General features: G+C 35.9%; 1 protein-coding gene across 1 annotated transcript in view; it reads left to right on the top strand.

Moving 5' to 3' along the window:
* UGGT1 (UDP-glucose glycoprotein glucosyltransferase 1) overlaps positions 1-19,109 on the top strand; it is a 311,128-nt gene that overhangs the window by 107,649 nt on the left and 184,370 nt on the right. The window contains exons 14-17 of the mRNA XM_006877319.1: positions 3,913-4,032; positions 6,805-6,890; positions 11,606-11,741; positions 14,564-14,695. Coding sequence (XP_006877381.1) covers positions 3,913-4,032; positions 6,805-6,890; positions 11,606-11,741; positions 14,564-14,695 — 474 coding nt within the window. The remainder of the gene's footprint in view (positions 1-3,912; positions 4,033-6,804; positions 6,891-11,605; positions 11,742-14,563; positions 14,696-19,109) is intronic.

Raw genomic sequence — 19,109 nt, forward strand, 5'->3', positions numbered from 1 at the left:
GGGAATGATTCTTGCTGTAAGGATTTGTTCCCTCTTTTGAACTACTGCATCCGTAGGTGTAGGTCAAGTTCATCAAATTGTATCAGATTACTCTTTTTTTCTTCTTTCTTCTTCTGGTTGAGCTCTGATCATCCAGTCATTGAAGTCAGGTCAAGTGGGTATTATCTGCAAGTGTGGTTGTTCTCCAGTTTATCTTTTATGAGAGGTAAATTATTTCCACTATCTCTTTTGTTGTCATGAAATAAAGATATACAACAACTGGTTATAGGGGACTATGTGTATATAATAAAGTAGGCTCTTTCAATACTTAGAAAGGGTTTTATATGATTTACTGCAAAAGATAACATAGGGAATAGATGAAAATATGTTTAATATTATATATTCCCTATATACAATATAGGGAGTCTGATGAAAGTTAGATATGTGATAGAAATGTGTCTATTGCACTGTGTGCACTGGAGTCCTTTTTTCTGATTTCTGGATTTTGTACTACATTTTCTGTGGAGAAATTTTATTGGATAACAAATAATATAAACTGTAACTGACTATTACTTGAGTTCTAACTATATAGCTGTTTTGGTGAATATTGTCATGCCATTTGTTTTCTATTCAAAATGTTTTAATTATTTAAGAGTAAAGCGATTAACACCATTAATAACCATGTGACTGATCAATCATTCATACATAATTGGTGAGGATTTTAATGTAACCAGTTAATCATTTCATGTCAAATCTTTTTGTTTTGAAAGAAGAAAATGCTTCAGTTGAACCTTTTTTATATTCCTTCCCAATTCTACTCCTCTTATTTATTCTATCTGGAAGCTTCTGATGTGATCCCATTGATAGATGTTAGTAGTGATAGCTAGGTACCATCTAGTTCTTTTGGTCTCTGTTCACATGTTCCATTAGTCCATTGTACTAATTGATTCCAAGCCTTTTAGATTTTCTTCACTCTTCTTTCTTCTGCATATGGAGAGACCAATAGTTGCACCTTAGATGGTTACTCATGTGCTTTCAAGATCCCAGATACTATTCACCCAAGTAGGATGTAGAGCATTGTCTGTGTGGCCTATGTTATGCCAACTAACCATGGTGCTCCTGAGACTTCAGACCTAGCAACTCATTGCCTTAGATGCTTGATAGTATCTAGGAAGTTTTGATCATTTTTTCTACTGTATGTTCTACCTCACTCATAGTTGTATTTGTATGAAAAGTAAATACTCATGTACAAATATCCTTTTAATCTATGTTTGTGGGATATATAAGTGTATGTATTTATCCATTGTTCCATTGATACTCATTTCAGCTGGCTCCATCTTTTTTGCTATTGTGAATAGTACTGCAATGAACATCAGTGCTTATGTATCTCCTTGTGTCCTGGTTCTTACTGCTTGTGGATATATATCAAGTAGAGGGATTGCTGGATCGATCGCACAGTATTTCTATGTCCAACTTTCTGAGGATGTGCCATACCGCTTTCCACAAGGGTCGAACCATTTTGCAGACCTACCAGCAGTGCAGGTCCCCGTCTCTCCACACCCTTGCCAACAATTGTTGTTTTTAACTTTGCTATTAATGCTGTGGTGAGATGATATCTCATTGTTTTGTTTTGCATCTCTCTAATGTCAAATGATCTTGAACATTTCTTCATGTTTGTTGGCTGCCTGAATTTCTTCCTGTGACCATTTTTAAATTGGGTTTTTGTTTTTCTTGTAGAGGTGTTGTTGTTTTTTATGAATTTTAGAGATCATTCCCTTCTCTGATACGTTGTTGCATCCATTCCACTTACGCCCCCCCACCCCCACCCCCAGTCTGTGGGTTATCTTTTGGAAAAATCTTCTATGCATTTAAGTGTTTAACTTTTAGGAGGTCCCAGTCATCTGGCTTGTGTTCTACTGTTTGTGTGTTTTTAGTTATGTTTGTTTTTGTATCTATTCCATATATTAGAGTCCCTTATTCTGTCCTTGTTTATTTATTGATTATTTTTTCAGTTTAGGTTTTACATTTGGGTATTTAATACCCATTGAGCTTGTTTTTTTTATATGATGTGAGATAAGGGACGTGTTTTAATCTTCTGGAAATGGATTCCAGTTTTGCTAGCACCATATGTTGAAGACACTATCTTTTCCCCATTTTAATGTGTTTTAGCCGTTTACTTCTGGCTTCTCAATTCTGTCCCGTTAATCTATCATTAAACCCGGCTTTTTGACCACAGTGATTTCTGGGTACTAGCTTCTAAGAAGAGGAAGTGACAGGCCTTCAATTTTTTTAAAGCAATGCTTTACTTACCTGAGGTCTCTTTCCTTTCCATATAACGTTACTTATCAGTTTTTTTTACCTCTTTAAATAATGTTATAGCTTTATTTTTTGTGAAACATTTCCCCCAAGACTTAAAGAGGTTAGTACATGTAGATCTAATTTTTATATGCATGTGTAGTGGACAATATGCATAATGCAAGCAGTTAAGGACTTGCCTACTGTAAGCTGTAAGATGGTTGATTCAAACCTTCCCAGAAGCACCTCAGAAGATAATCCTGGTGATCTGCTTTCATAAATTCACATAAAATCCCCTCTGTACTCACAGGGTCACTGTGAGTCAGAGTTGTCTTGACTGCAATTAGCAACAACTTGACAACTTTTTCTATCTAGTAAAGAGAACTGACCTTACAAATGACTTATTCCCATCTCCTTTTACCAGATTCATCTAGACAGGATGAAAACTGTTGATTGGGGATTCTACCTTCCCCCGCACACTCTTAAACTAAACTCCCTCCTGAAAACTTGTAAGCCAGCCACTTTATGCCTTTATAGGTAGCCAATTTCTAAATTGCTCATCCCTATGAACCTTGTGTACAGAGGGGATATATTTGATCCTTGATGTGAAGACTCCTTCCCTCTCGGTTGGTTTTTTGAGCTACTGCATCCATAAATATAGGTCAAGTTCATCAAATTGTAGCAATTTATACTTGTTTCCTTTATCAAATTTCTTTATCTTCCTCTTCTAGTTGAGTTTGGATCATCAAGCCATCAAATGGGTACTATCTGTAAATTTGAACATTTTTGTGTATCTCCCCTCAGTTCATATCAGCTGGATGCTTCACTCTCAGCTCTAGTCTTCTGTGGCTAGGTCCTTGTCCATGGGCTTAGGAGTCCTCAGGTCTCAGCACGCTTTGGACCAACTGGCCCATCCTCTCCTCTCTCTTTCATCTCCTGGTCAGTGGTGTTCTGTAAATTTCTTAATCATATTCTTGACCCATTTTCCTGATGGGCTCCTTGTGCTTTGTCATTGATATGTTTTAAGTTCTGTATTCATTGTACACACCAGTCATTTATTGCTTTTGCTAGGTTGCAAATATCTTCTATTCTTTGATTGTCTGCTGTTGTGGTTAGGTGCTGTTGAGTTGACTCTGACTCATATTGACCCTGTGCACAACAAAACAAAATATTGCCTGGTCCTGTGCCATTGTCAGAATTATTGTTATGCTTGAGCTCATTGCTGCTGCCACTGTGCAGTATCTCGTTGGAAGTCTTCCTCTTTTTTGCTGACCCTCTACTTACCAAACATGCTGTCCTTCAGGGACTGGTCCCTCCTAATAACATGTCTGAAGTATGAGAAACAAAGTCTTGCCTTTCTGGTGTCTAAGGAGCATTCTAACTACTTCTTCCAACACAGATTTGTTCTTCTTACAGTCCATGGTACTTTTAATATTCTCCAACATGATAACTCAAATGCATTATATACTAATTTTTCCTCTTTGATCTGTGCATCCTAAGTTCTCTATCATGAGATTTTGAAATTATTTTATTTCCCACATAATTGTTTTAAAATAATTTAGACTTTTTTTATTACTGAAAATTTTGCTATCTGGTAACTAAAAGACATGCACCATGTTATGTTTATCTTTTCCATAGTGGATTAACAACCTTGAGGTTGATAGCAGATATAATTCATGGCCTTCTAGTCTACAAGAGTTGCTTCGACCCACCTTTCCTGGTGTTATCAGGCAGATCCGGAAAAATTTGCATAACATGGTGAGTAAAACTTCTTGTGTGTTCATGAACTCTGTCTCTTTCTTGTCTTCTCGCCTACCTTAAAGTAACATTTAGAATATTCACTTCATTATTAGCTGCTTCCTCACCACTACCACCACATTTTATTTGTTGTTGTTAAGTGCCTTTAGATCAGTGTTCATAGTGACCCCGTTTAGGATTTCTGAGGAGAAGCTGGTGGGTTTGGACTGCTGGCCTTGTGGTTCGAAGTCCAGTGCCTATCCTGTAGCAGGAGTCTGGCATTTTATTTAGCTCTGTATTTGTAGTTCTATTCTGAAAGAGTTTGACAGAGAATTGATAATTTTTAAGAAGTCTTGGTATGTCACTGTGGGCTAATGCACTGGACTGCAAGGTTCGTTTGAACTGCATGGTCGGTTGGTCAAGCTCACCAACCGCTCCTCAGAAACCCTGTGCCGGGTCACCATGGGTCGAACCGGACTTAATGGCACCCAAGAAGAAGAAAAAGAAGAAGAAGTTATAGCTTCCGTCACTGTAAGGAAGTATTCCTATTCCTCAACATGAAAGCTTAAAATCTGTTGTTTTAAGATAAATGTTCTACTTTTTACTCAGAAAATGTGTATTGCTACTAATTGTCTTTACTGTCTTCATCCTTAAAACTTAGTAATTCAAAGTAGTAAGTAATAAGTAAAGGCATCCCTTTGCATGCAGGTAGTTAATGTTTTTAACTCTAACCCAAAAGTTCAAGGTTTGGAAGAAAGAGCTCTTTCTTTAAAAAAGACTTCCTTGAACACTCTGTGGAAAGTAACTGCTGAGGTTGCTTATGTACAACCAAACAACCCAGGGGATTTGGATTGTTAGATTGGGAATTTAGGATCATGGTTTCATGGGACATACCAGTTAATTGATTTAATACCACTATACCTACTAGTTCTTGGTGCAGTGCCTGGCATTTTAAAAACTTGCAAGGTAGTCATACAAGGCACAACAATTGATCTCTATATCTTTGGGAGCAACAAAGAAAGAAAGAGCTAGAAGGAGGAGGACAACAAAATGGCATGTGTTGCCTGTTGCCTCCATTAAGGTCTATTTCTTGCTATAAGGCAAGAAGAACTAGATGGTACCTGGCTATTCCTCTGAACACTTTGATCAAAGATTCTATTGAAGAATTATGATAAAAGGGGAGAATGCAGACAGAATTTCAAATTATGTATGTAATTCAGATTTCTAGAACTAAGGAGACTAGATGAATCTTGAAACTCCTGAGAGAATCTTTAAACCATAAAGCCAAAATATCTACTGAAGTCTTCTTTAAACCATAGTTTAGCTCAACTGCTCAAACATGTTTGCCTTGAGCATTATACTCTTTTAAGGCCTATTTAATGGGATTAAACTGTCACCAGCAAATCTAAAGGTTATATAGGAAACTTAGCCAGTAGTGAGTTTCTGTAATGAGAGAGGAATAACTTAGGAGGGTGAGAATGACTGTACTCAAATAGTATAATCAATCAGTGTCTTAAACATAGAAATTGTTGAATTGTTTATGTTCTGCTGTGTGTAATAGGAATAGCAAAAATAAATTATTTTTTAAAAAATCAATAAAACTCTGGAGCACAGTTCTATTTTGACACACATAGAATTGAAATGAGTTGGAACTGATTCCATATCAAATGGTTTATTTCAGTAGAGTTTTTCCAATTCTTACTTGATGTTTATTTTACTGTTAAAGAGAAAAGAGGGTTCTTAGTCATTCTCCATGCTGTCTTTGACATTTCCCTCTTATTCTTGGTGGCAAGTTAGTGCTACTGTCTGCTTCTACAGATACACAGAATAAACTCTGTCATCTATAATTTTCTCATTTCAGTCTCTTTCTTTCTTATCATCTGTTTAGGCTTTATTAGATAATATGTATAAATTGCTTAGCACGTAAGTGTTTTTATAAGTGATAGCTATTATTATTTTGGTATAAGAATTTGGCACTGAATGGCTAAGTGAATCTAATTCATAAATTCCTTAAGTAGTTAGTAATCTGGAATACTTAAGCTGTAGTACTTTTTATTGTTTCATATGCATGCAAAAGCTGGACAATGAATAAAGAAGACAAAAAATGAATTGATGTATTTGAATTATTGTGTTGGTAAGGAATATTGAATATACCATAGACTATCAGAAGACTAAACAAATCTCTTTTGTAAGAGAATCAGCCAGAATGTACCTCAGAAGTAAGGGTGGAGACACTTTTCTCATGTGCTTTGGACATGTTATCAGGAGGGACCAGTCCCTGGAGAAGGACATATTGGTTGGTCAGTGAAAAAGATGAAGACCCTTATTGAGTGGATTGACACAATGGCTGAAGCAATGGGCTCAAACTTAGCAATGATTGTGGAGATGGTGTGAAACCAGGCACTGTTTTTGTTCTGTTGTGCATGGGGTTACTATAAGTTAGAACCAAGGTGATGGCACCTAAAAACAATGACAATTTGGAATTTTTTTCTAGTTTATCAGCATAAGGTCATGAGAAATTCACTTAGCTTTGCAGTGCCACATTCTAAACATGAAAAGGGAAAGAACCATAATTTGTGTTATCTCCTCTTTTATGTGGCTCAAAAGTAACTGGAAAAACTTTATGTTAAAGTAAGGAGACTAACAACATTTTTACTGGCCCAGTGACATTTGAAATATCTCCTGAAGTCTTCTTTGAAACAATTGTTTAGTTTAACTAGTAAACTATGTCTGCCTTGAGCATTATACTCATTTAAGATCTATCTAATGGACTATGCTTTTCCATTTTCACAGGTTTTTATAATTGACCCAGCTCATGAGACCACAGCAGAATTGATTAATACAGCTGAAATGTTCCTTAGTAATCATATACCACTAAGGTAATACTGGAATTCATCTTATTATGTCTATAATTTACCTGAGGTTTTGACATTCTTAAGTGCAAGTTGGGTGCTATAGATTTGTGAAATAACAGTATGGATTATTATTGGTAGTTTCATCATCTACTCAGCATGAAACTAGTATCTTTTGATACAGAGAATTTGATTTTTTTAAGCAATAGAGGCACATCACCATTGAGCTACAAATAATTCATGTGAAAATAGTAATGTGGTCACAGCTTGCTTCACAATGAAAGGAAATTTTCATAGGTTAGTCTTCACATCACAAAGTTGATTTTCACTTTAATTGAATATAAAGAGCTTTGCCAGTACCTTTTGTTAAGACAACCAAGGACAAAATATGTATACAGTCTTTTATGAATATAAGAAACAACATTTATTGCACTTTGTTTTGCTAAATCTACCAATAGGAAATTTGAGTAACTGGGCTTCCAATGTACTTTTCAAGAAACTTTTTTTTTTTTGCTTACATATTAATATGTTTTACTTAAATTCTGGTAATTTTACATGCTGATGAAATTTGTTTCTTAAAAACATGAAAATAAATATTTAGCCAACACTGTTGATGTATGTTTTATGACCAGCACTGAGCTAGATGTTGTAGGAAATACACAGTACACATTCCTATCATCTTGGAAAAACTGCTCTGCATATTTTTAAATGATCAAGTATCAGGTTATGTGCTACTGCTTCAGAATTTCAGGGAAACAAAAGGTAGGCAATAAGGAGACATGAAGTGTTGGATCAGAAATCTAAGGCACATAGTTTGTTATTATTGTGGTCGTGCATAGGACTGATGGGAGAAATGAGAGGAAGGCCCAAATCTGTGAGTATCAGTCATGGTAATTAATTATGATCTGGGTCTGGAAGTCACAGAAGGAGAAGTTTGAAGTTTATGGCTTTTAGGAATCAGACAACCTGTGATGGTCTTTTTGGAAATTGGAAACTTAGGAAGGGAGAATTAGTTTATGAGAAGATAATTAAGAGGAGTTTATCTATTTTTACCATATATATTTGTTTTTTTAAGAATAACATTTAGATCATTTCTGCTGGGGACATTTTGATGCAATTTCTGTTACAGATGGGATTTTCCAAAGGACAGTTTTTTCACATAAAAATAAACTTTTTTCTCACTTCTATTCACATATACACATTTTGTATTTGATTATAAAACCTTGTTAGTTTTTGATTATAAAACCAAGTGGTCACACAATTTTTGGAACATAATAAAAACCTCTGGATGTCATACTGTAAAAGGATGAATTTTATGGTGTATGCATTATCTAAATTAATCAAATTGCAAAATCAAAGCAAAAGATCCACTCTCAGCAAAATTACTCGACAATCTTTCATAAAGTGCATATTGAAGACTATTTATGTGTCACTTCCTCCAGAATGCCTTTTTTCATTTCAACATTAGATAAAGTACACCTGTTTTTGTTGCTGGTTTAAGTGCCTTACTTTTGACATGGTGTTAGGTTCTAAAGTCTATAATCCAGGTCTTTATAACTTCCAAATTATATCATTACATAACTGCCAAACCTCTGAGAATCATCGTCCTGTCAAGTTGACACATAACCTTAACTGTCACAGCCAGCTTTGTTCTCGCTTGGCATTTGGTACTAACAAAAGTACAGTGTTAATGCATAAAGTAATTGGATAGTAGATGTTGTTACTATAGTAGATGTTGTTACTATGGATAGTAAATACGAAGTGTTTTTTGTGACTTCTTTCACTCTATTTTATATTTATGAGATTCTTCCATGTTGATACAAATAATAGTTTTGTTGATTCATTTTTACTGCTGCAAAGTAGTCTATTGTATTAATATTTTATGGTTTTTCCACTGATTGTTGTACATCCCCCACAACTCTCCAATTCTTGATTTTGCTTTTTAAGTCATGTAAGCTTGGTTATATACTTAAAGGTGGCATGTCTGGTGAAATTGTTTCTCAAAATAGTGGTACCATTTTATACTCCAGAAGCAGTTTTAAAAAATTCCATTGCTCCACATTCTCATTAGTACTTGCTATTGTCTAATTCAGTTTTATTCAATGCAATTAAAATATGAGTAGGAGGAGTCCTGATATGGCGCTGTGGGTTAATGCACCAGATTGCAAAGCAGTTTGAACTGCAAGATCACTGGTTCAGGCTCACCAACTGCTTCTTAGAAATCCTTTACAGGGTTGCTATGGGTTGGAACCGACTCGACAGCACTTAACAACAACAACAAGAAGCATATATTATTTAGAAAGAGTACTGGTAGTTACTAACTGTAGGTTAGCAGTTTGAGTTCACCAGTACTCCATGGGAGAAACATGAGGCTTTCTGCTCCAGTAAAGATCAGTCTTGGAAACCCTATATGAGGTTGCTAGGAGTCTTGATTGACTAGATGGCATACCACCACCGCCATGCTATTTAGGATTTTCTACTGCCCACCTTATCAAAGTTCAAAGAAACTTTGATCAATATAAAAAGTCAATATAAAATGATTGAGATAGTTTACTTTTTCTTTTTGCATTATCCACTGCCCCCTGCCGATTCCAGCTTGTAGCAATCCTTTAGGGCAGAGTAGAACTACTCCATAGGGTTTCTGAGACTAAATCTTTACAGGAGCAAACAGACAGCCTCATCTTTCTCCTGTCAAGTGCCTGATGGGTGGTTTTACAGCTAGCAGCCCAATGCTTAACCCACTCTGTCACTAGAGCTCCAGATGTCCAAAAGCCATTGTGTATTTTAAACTTAATACTTCTCCATTTGCAATATCTATATTTCAACTATGTAGTACATGTGGCTAGTGGCTACCACATTGTCACTTTGTTGAAAAGTGATGATATCTCATTATGGTCTGCAGTGTGACTGTAGCTGTTTTGCAAAAGGATAACAATCTTTTCCAGATTTCCATTTACTAAGAATTGTTCACTTGCCAGCATAGAATTGTAAAATATCCCCCTTCCTGTATATTTTTATGTTCTGCAAAGTCTTATTTCCCCTAGGACTGTAAATAATATATTTAGCTTAAAAGCAGATCAAATCCTCCACCTAAAGCTGTAGCAACATTCTTCCCATCAATGAAGGAATCTTTCTGTGATATGAATACAGTTTGATTTAACAGTGCATATGAGAGTCTGCCAGATCTGGCCAACTGATTGGAAGAGATCCATATTTGTGCCCCTTCCAAAGAGAGGTGACCCAATGGAATGCGGAAATCATCTGACAATCTCTTTGATATCTCAAGTGAGTAGAGTTTTACTAAAGGTAATACAGAAATGGCCACCATCCTACATTGACAGAGAACTTCCCGAGTTTCAAGCCAGAGTCAGAAGAGGCTGTGGAACAAGAGATATCATTGCTGATGTCCGATAGATCTTGGCTGAAAGCAGAGAATATCAGAAAGATGTTTACCTGTCCTTTATGCAAAGGCTTTCGATTGTGTGGATCATGGTAAGCTGTGGACAACATTGTAAAGTATGAATATTCTGGGACACTTAATTGTACTCGAGGAATCTGTACCTGGACCAAGAGGCAGTTGTTTGAACAGAACATGGGAACACTGAATGTTTGAAAATTAAGAAAGGTGTGCAAAAAAGTTGTATTTTTTCACCATACTTATTCAACCTGTATGCTGAGTAAATAATCTGAGATGCTGGGTTCTATGAAGAAAAACGTGGCATCAAGATTGGAGGAAGACTCATTAACAACCTGTGATATGCAGATGATACAACCTTGCTTGCTCAAAGTGAAGAGGGCTTAAAACATTTACTGATAAAGATCAAGGATCACAGCCTTCGGTATGGATTGCATTTCAATATAAAGAAAATAAAAATCCTCACCACTGAACCAATAAACAACATTCTTATCAACAGAGAAAAGATTGAAGTTGTCAAAGACTTCATTCTTCTTGGATCAACTATCAACACTCACGGAAGCAGCAGTCAAGAGATCAGATGATGTATTGCATTAGGCAAATCTTGCACAAGACCTTTCAAAAGTGTTGAAGAGCAAAGATGTCAGCTTGAGGACTAAGGTGCGCCTGACTTAAGCCATGGTATTTCCAATAACCTCATATGCATGTGAAAGCTGGAGAGTGAATAAGGAAGACTGTAGAAGAATTGATGCCTTTGCGTTACGGTGTTGGAGGGGAATACTAAAAGTGCCATGAGCTGCCCAAAGAACCAATAGATCCGTTTTGGAAGAAGTGCAGCCAGAGTGCTCCTTGGAGGCCAAGATGGCCAAACTTTTTCTCTCATACTTCGGACATATTATCAGGAGGGAACAGTCACTGGAGAAGGATATTATGTTTGGTAAGATGAAGGGTCAGAGAAAAAGAGCAAGACCCCCAGCAAGATGGATTGGCCAGGTTGCAGCATTGATGGACTCAAGTGTGGCAACAGTAGTGCAGTTGGCCCAGTATCAGACATTGTTTTGTTCTGCTGTGCATAAGGTCGGTATGAGTTGATGCCGACTTGATGGCACCTAACAACAGCAAGAACATGAGAGTCTGCATATTATTTTGTGATAATTGTCTTTGGCAATTGTACTAGACTTAGATATGAACTTTTTTTTTTCTACTAAGCGTTTTTTTTCTCTATTAACTTCAATGTTTGGGTGGGTATGTGAATGGCATTCCTTTTAACAAGTTATATTCTTTGGAATAAGTGTTATGTTCTTCTATCTCTCACCTCCTCCCCTAGAATTGGCTTGATCTTTGTGGTTAATGACTCTGAAGATGTTGATGGGATGCAGGACGCTGGAGTGGCTGTTTTTCGAGCTTATAATTATGTTGCTCAAGACTTGGATGCTTATCATGCTTTCCAAACACTGATGCATGTATGTTTTCCTTTAAAATGTCAAATAAGTTTTTGAATCTTATTTACACTAAAAATTAATGTATGAGGTAAGAGGAATCTGTATTTCTGTGGAGAGGAAAACAAAGGTAAATTACTTTATACAGCCTTTACATGTTTTATGTTTCAGGACACCTTTTACTATATTGACTCACTAACTTAATAACTTAGTATGAGGGTAAATCAAAAAGTATTACCACTAGGGTTCTAGTTCCTGCATGTACAGGTGTATTCCAAACAAAACCTGTGTAAACAAGTCTATTGGATTAGTAGATGACTACAGATAAGTTCTCTGAGTAACATACTTGTCCTAGTCTTCTTGTTGTTGTTAAGTGTCCTTGAGTTGGTTCCGACTCATAGTGACATTTCCAAGGAGCAACTGGTGAGTTTGAACAGCCTACCTTGTGGTGAGCAGTCCAGTGCTTATCCAAAAGTGTCACACCAGGGATCTCATTATGGTGCTTTAAAGAAATGGATGCTTTTTGTGCCACAGATGGGGAGGATGATTTTGAGGCCAAGTTTAATATGAAAATTATTAACAAAACTCAGTGAACATCTTTTCAAATCATTGAGGCTTTATAACACATGCATATGACTATTGTTCTATATAAAGCAACAGCTTTTAGAGAGATCTAATATTTTTTGGAAGGTTGGGAGATGGCAGAGAAGTCAGATCAAAAGGTTTTGGGTACCCTTAAGAGGTAATCTTGATAGACTTTCTTAAAAGACACCAGATGATCATAGACTCTTATTAGGAAGAAATTTTAAGAAATTTGACAATGACATTGTTGAGAAAAAGGCCAAGAAAGTTTTGCCAACTCATTTTTTCTCAACTCATTCTTTAGTAGTGGCAAAGACTGTCCTACAAGAATTTCATTGGAAAGCCTTATTCCCACTAAAGTTCTATTTCTTACATGTTACAGGTTTATTCCAAATAGGTTTATTGATCATCTTCCTTCATACATCTTTTTGTTCCCTAAACTCAGAGAACATTGAAAAGAAGCACAGTTTGTTCCTGGAGAATGCCAAAACTGTTATTTAGATGTGGTATAAATCAAAGAGCACAGAATTATTTCCAGAAGGGTTAGTGAGATGGAAACATCTCCTTCAGGGCTATATAGACTTAGATGGAGCATATGTTGAGAAACAGTAGCTTCACATTTGATATTTTTGTTTAATTAAGGTGTATATGACTTTGCAGCAATACTTTTTGACTTACCCATGTAATAGGGTTCTGTGATTTATAAGCTAAGATAAAATGTTTTAGGAGCCCTTCTAGGGCTTCTTAGTATATTAGTCTTTTATGTTTTGGTGATTTGAAATAACTAGTTGATACAATTTGGTAAATGTGATGATGTTCTATAATTGTTTAAAACTATCTATTGAGCTCATCATATGACTTTTAAATTTAGGGTTCAGTATGATATTAAGTTAGAAAATTCTTACTAAGTGTGTTTTCCCCATTTTAACTGGGAATGCTGAAATGATCGGATTTCTTTGTGTATCCACAGTATTTATTTGTTCAAGTTCAAACAAAGGACTTGCTGTGGTTTCTTAGTTTGTTTTCCATTTTATATATAAACAACTTTAGAAGCAATGGTTCTTTTGTGTATAGATCAGTGGTAACTATTGAGAAAACCATCTTTAATCAGTTGATTTTCACCACTTTTATTTTACCCCGAAACATGATGTTGCTCCTCTATTTTTTATGTACCCCAGGGTTATGAGTGTCCAACTTAAGGACATTTTGAACTGGTTCTGTCATGGATGAAGACATGAAATAAGAACAGACCAGAAGTTTTACAATTTGGGTGATTTGTCACAGAACTGGAACAGAGGCACATTGAACTCTTTCAGGAGACTGATGTGTGAGAATATTGATTGGACTGTGGAAAGGCATACTCTTTCAAAGCAGTGTGGCCAGCCTTATTCCACTTTGAAATCCTGCTTTAATGTTAAATAAATTTATTCTCGCTTTGAAAGGAATGAACCACCCTCTGTTGTTGTTCTATGCCTTTGAGTAGTTTCACTCATAGTGACCTTTTGCACACAGAATGAAACACTGCCCAGTCCTGCACACAGTCTTGCCATCCTGGTTTCTAAGGAGCATTCTTGTTGTATGTCTTCCAAGACAGATTTGTTTGTTCTTCTGGCACCATGGTAGTTTGAATATTCTTTACCAATACCATGATTCAAATTCTTCTATTCTTTTACCGTCTTCCTTATTAATTGTCCAACTTTAAAATGCATACCCCTGCTTACAATTAATTCTCATTACAATCACCTTCACTTGCTGCACGTGCAGATTTTAAAGACTAAATAACTGTATGCAACTGATCTGACTGACCTACATATTCTTACAGAAACAGAAACAAATCTTGTTTGTAACCCGGGACTATCTGTATTTATTGTTTCGAGATTCAATCAATGACATTTTTTGTTAATTAAAATGTACATTTGTTTATCTAACATTAACATGCAGACAAAGTCTTTGTGTTGTGTTTAATCTGTTTTCAAAAAATAGGCATTTTGCCATACATACAAAAGGGCTATAAAATGTTCATTAAAATATGGAATGAAGAGGTAATGAAAATTTTCCATGAACTTTTTAAATGCCCCTCATATTTTGGAACATCTTTTACCAAAATAACCTGTCCTACTCAACCTTCTTATAAAACCAGTTGTGGTTTTCCTATATACACAGCTGCTTTTATTAAAAAAAAAAAAAAAATTTCCTCAGAAATATTTTATAATTAAAAATTTAAATTTAAAAGTACAGTTGGCTTCCTGATTTTTCTTCTTCAGATATATAACAAGGTGAGGACTGGAGAAAAGGTGAAAACAGAACATGTGGTCAGTGTCCTGGAGACGAAATATCCATATGTAGAAGTGAATAGCATTTTGGGGATAGATTCTGAGTATGATCAGAATCGGAAGGTAAGTATTCTTTGCTACTTCTCACTCAACTGTCAGTGTTGTTCTTTGCCTCCCTTCTCCCCCGCTCATCCTTGCTCCATTCCTTTTAAATTGTTGATGTTGCTAATGGTGATGGTTAAATAGTTTTAGGTGGGTACTCAGCATTAAAATTATTTAAAAGCAGATTATTCTTCAGGGCTTGAAAATGTATTTTATTAAATTGAAAAATAATTTCTATTTTACAATGTAGTGTAATACTTGTATGATCTGTGTTTTAGTAAAAATCCATTGGAATGTACAGTCAACATATAATGTACAGCTTAATGTGTATCATTTTGTTGTTCTTGATTTTTTTAAGATAAAAAGGGAAATTATAAATATAATGAACAGAATGGTACAATGTGGTATTGGGAAATATCTTAGAAGTGTTTTTTTTAAGTTAATACTGTTTCTTGTGAGATGTTAACTGTAGTAAAGGTCCTTTACTTATTGCAAGCTATTATAATAGTTAGACAGTTCATTGAAAGTTTGTGGTAAGGCAGGAATTAAAATTTACTTTTTAAACATTTCATTTTTAACTTGAATCATATAAAAATCTATTTGCTAAATATTTTGGTTTTGTTTTCAATAAAGGACAAAGACTTTGTTTTCTTTGTTTGGAGAGCTGTACTTTATCTTCTTCTTAAATCAAACTCATAATGAATTGTTTACCATTTATGTTTCATTTAAATAGAGAATTCGTCCATATTTTTAAAATTTCCTTCCTAAGTCTTATATACATAGTTGTCTTCCCAGCCTCTAAACAACAATAGCCTTTTTTCTGTTTTCCTAATCATTCAATTTTGTTTTTTGGGAAGAGTAACCATTTCTTTTGGCACTCGTATTTTATTATTTTACATAATATTATATGATTTTAACTTAGATCAAGAAGTGTGTATTATTAACCTGGTTAGTTGTTTAACTGGAGATAAGTAAAGACAGGAATAAGGGAAATATGCTTCATTTAATGACTGTCTTGGTATCTACACTTCATATTTATGACTACAGTAAGGCACTATAGGTTAATGCGCCAGTCTGCAAAGCCATTTGAACTGCAAGGTCAGTGGTTCAGGCTTACCAGTGGCTCCTTGGAAACCCTATACAAGCTTGCTATGGATCAGAAATGACTCAATGGCACTTAACAACAACAAGTAATTTATTATCCAACTGTTTTGTTCAATAATGAACACTGAGGTGTGAGATCAGAGTAGTACTGGTTCTAACAGTCAAGATTATGTGTCAGTTTGACTGGGTGTCATGCTCAGTGGTTTGGCAGTTATTTAATGTCCATTTTCTCATAATGCTAATTTTAGCATTATGACCTGATCTTTGGAACCTAACCATGTTGATAAGTGAGTTGATCGTGGTATGCCATCAAGTCATTTCCAATTCAGCCAAACATGTATAGGGTTTTCAAGGCAATAGATCTTTATGGGATCAGAAAGTGTTATCTTTTCTCCTGTGGAGCTTCTGGTAGATTCAAATTGCTGACCTTTCGGTTAGCAGCCCAACAAATAATCACTACACTACCAGGGCTCCTTGATAATTGTGAAGTGGGTGTATAAACTGCATTAAAGACTTAACTTCATGCACATAATAGTACTGGGTAGCTTCTCTGTGTCAGTCCTGATATTAGAAAATTGAACAAAATGTGGTGACTACTCTTGAGGAAGCAGGTTAGTTGAGGGAGACAAACAGATAGGGCCAAAATGTTATTTTCATTCATATATATTTATATTTATTTTATTATTTTTTAAAATTTTTGTTGTGAATTGGGTGAAGATTTATAGGCAAGATCAAGCTTTATATTCAACAAATTACACATTTTGATTACATTCTCCTTCCTGCAAAAACAGTTATCCTGTGTCCTCCCTGTGGCTCTGCATTTACATCCTATATTTCATAAATGAACAAAGCAAAAATGTTCGATGTACACTTACAAAACAAAAAGTATATATTCATTTAAATGTCCAAAGGACACATTCTACAAGCTAGACTCCTGTCCGCAGGCACACCGCCTTTTTAAGTCTAAAGCCTGCCACTGCTCTGTGTCTTCATGCCACTGCCTTTGTCACCATCTCTGTTCTTGCCACTTTTCTAGGTAGGGATCTCACACTCCACTCATGCTCATCCTTCTTGATGGTCCTAGGATCATATTTTCTTGAAATGAAAGATAAATTGCTACCCCCTTTTAGTTATACATCTTCTACAACTGCAGATGTGGCAATCACAATTAATCCTCCAAACAGTTACTCACAATTGAGCCATAAAATCCTATCACCATCGTCCCCCATCCCATTCATAAGGTACATCTGGAAAAGAAGGAAACAATTCAGTGGGGATTCTACCCCTCACACTGTGAAACTAATAAGCACACTTATGAAAGCTTGTAAGCCAGCCACTTCATACCTTTATATTGTTGTTGTTAAGTGCCATCCAGTCGATTCTGACCCATAGTAACCCTTTATAGGGTTTCCAAGGAGCAGCTGGTGAGCTTGAACTGCCGACCTTGCAGTTCAAATGGCTTTGCAGTCTGGCGCATTAACCCACAGCACCCCACCAGGACTCCTTTATAGCTTCCCCATTTTTGGTAGCCATTGTCTAAATTTATCATCCTTATCAGACCAGTACACAGAGGAAACAAGCTTATTCCTTAATCTGAAGAATCCTTCTACTCCAGTTGGAATTTTGAGTGCTTGCATTTATAAGCAAAAGTCTAGTTTGTCAAATTGTAGCAATTGTACTTGTTCACAGTATTAAACATCTTTATTTTTCTAGGGTTGAATTCTGGCCAGCTGGCCATCCAAACTCGGTCAAATAGATAATAGTTGTATGTTTGGTAGTTCATGTACACCTCCCTTCACTCCAGACCAGCTGGCTGCTTCACTCTCAGTCCCAGTCCCCAAGGGCTAAGTCAGTGTTCACACATCTTCCTAAACTTCAAACCTTTCCTCTTCATTGTCTGATCTCCAGGTCAGTGGTTGTCATTGGAACATGGTTAGACTCAGCTTATGTCTTTATTGCTGGATTTCTCTCACTTCCACTCACAAATAGACCCAGGTGGTCACCAGTGAGTATACTACACTTCTTGAGGGTTCCCTTTAAGTTTCAGTCCTAGAAGGGGTTTTCTCTGATGGTATGGATTTTTTTTTTTTTTTTGCCTTGATTCCTCCTAAGCAGACAGCTGTCTTGAAATTCAAGTATCAGTAAAGTCTACTTTCTTTCTGCAGGTCTTTCTTTCAATGAGAATCTTCTGTTCTCTTAGACGTTCTGGGTGGGTCTGCATGTGTTTTCAAGTGGGAATGTCCCATCTCAGAAGGTTCTGGGTGTGGCTCAAGATTCTACCTAAGGCATGATACTCCACAAAACCTTAACAAAAGTCCTATTTCCCTAGACAAATTCTAACTCCCCATTTAGCAAATCCAATCAGTTGTAGGCTGAAGATGGGCTTTAGAAGCTTTCTGTCATAATACTCAATATTGATTTCTGTCACACTTGAATGTCTATTTTACAATAGTAGATAGGGGAAACTAATATCCCCAAGACAGTCAAACACCAAAAAATTTTTCTCCCTCCTTTACTCATTCATACTATGTCTTTATCCCTGTATCACAGAACACTGTTGTTCTAAGGTTGTGTGTAAATCACTGTTTTTATCTATACTATTTAGCCCATGCATACCTTACTATATCTCCCTCTATCTTGATTGTTCATCTTCCACCCTCCTGCATCTTATGTATTGCCCTCCCTTTCCTTGTATTGCCTTCCTTGCCACCCAAGCTAACATAACCTTCTAGCTAGTGACTTACTCTCCCCTCCCTACTATTCCTGATAATCCATCAAAGAATGTGTCTTTAATATGGAAACCTTTTCTTAAAATTTTAAAATAATGGTCTCATACAGTGTTTGCCATTTTGTGATTGACTAATTACACTAAGCATAATATCCTTAAGGTTCATCCATGTTATAAGGTGTTTTGTTGATTCACCACTATCTTTCAAAGGCACATAGTACTCTGTTGTGTGTTTGTACCAAAGTTTGTTTATCCATTCTTCCATTGGCAAGCAATGGTCTGCCTCCATCTTTTTTGCTATTTTGAATAGTGCTGTGGTGAACTATGTGTGCATATATATATTCATGTCCTGGCTCATATTTCTTGTGGAAGTATACCAAGTATGGGAATTGCTGGGTCATAAGGTATTTCAATTTCCCATTTTCTGAGGAAACTCTGTACCTTATTCTAGAGTATTTGAACCATTTCACAGTCCCAACAGCAATGTAGGAGTATCCTAATATCTCTATACCCTTACTAGCATTTGTTGTTTATGTTATTTTGAATTTGCTATTAATGCTGGAGTAAGATAATAAATATCTCATTGTTGGTTTTTTTTTTTTT

The sequence above is a fragment of the Chrysochloris asiatica genome, unplaced genomic scaffold (genome assembly GCF_000296735.1).
Source record: "Chrysochloris asiatica unplaced genomic scaffold, ChrAsi1.0 scaffold00479, whole genome shotgun sequence".
NCBI classification, from domain to species: Eukaryota; Metazoa; Chordata; class Mammalia; order Afrosoricida; family Chrysochloridae; genus Chrysochloris; species Chrysochloris asiatica.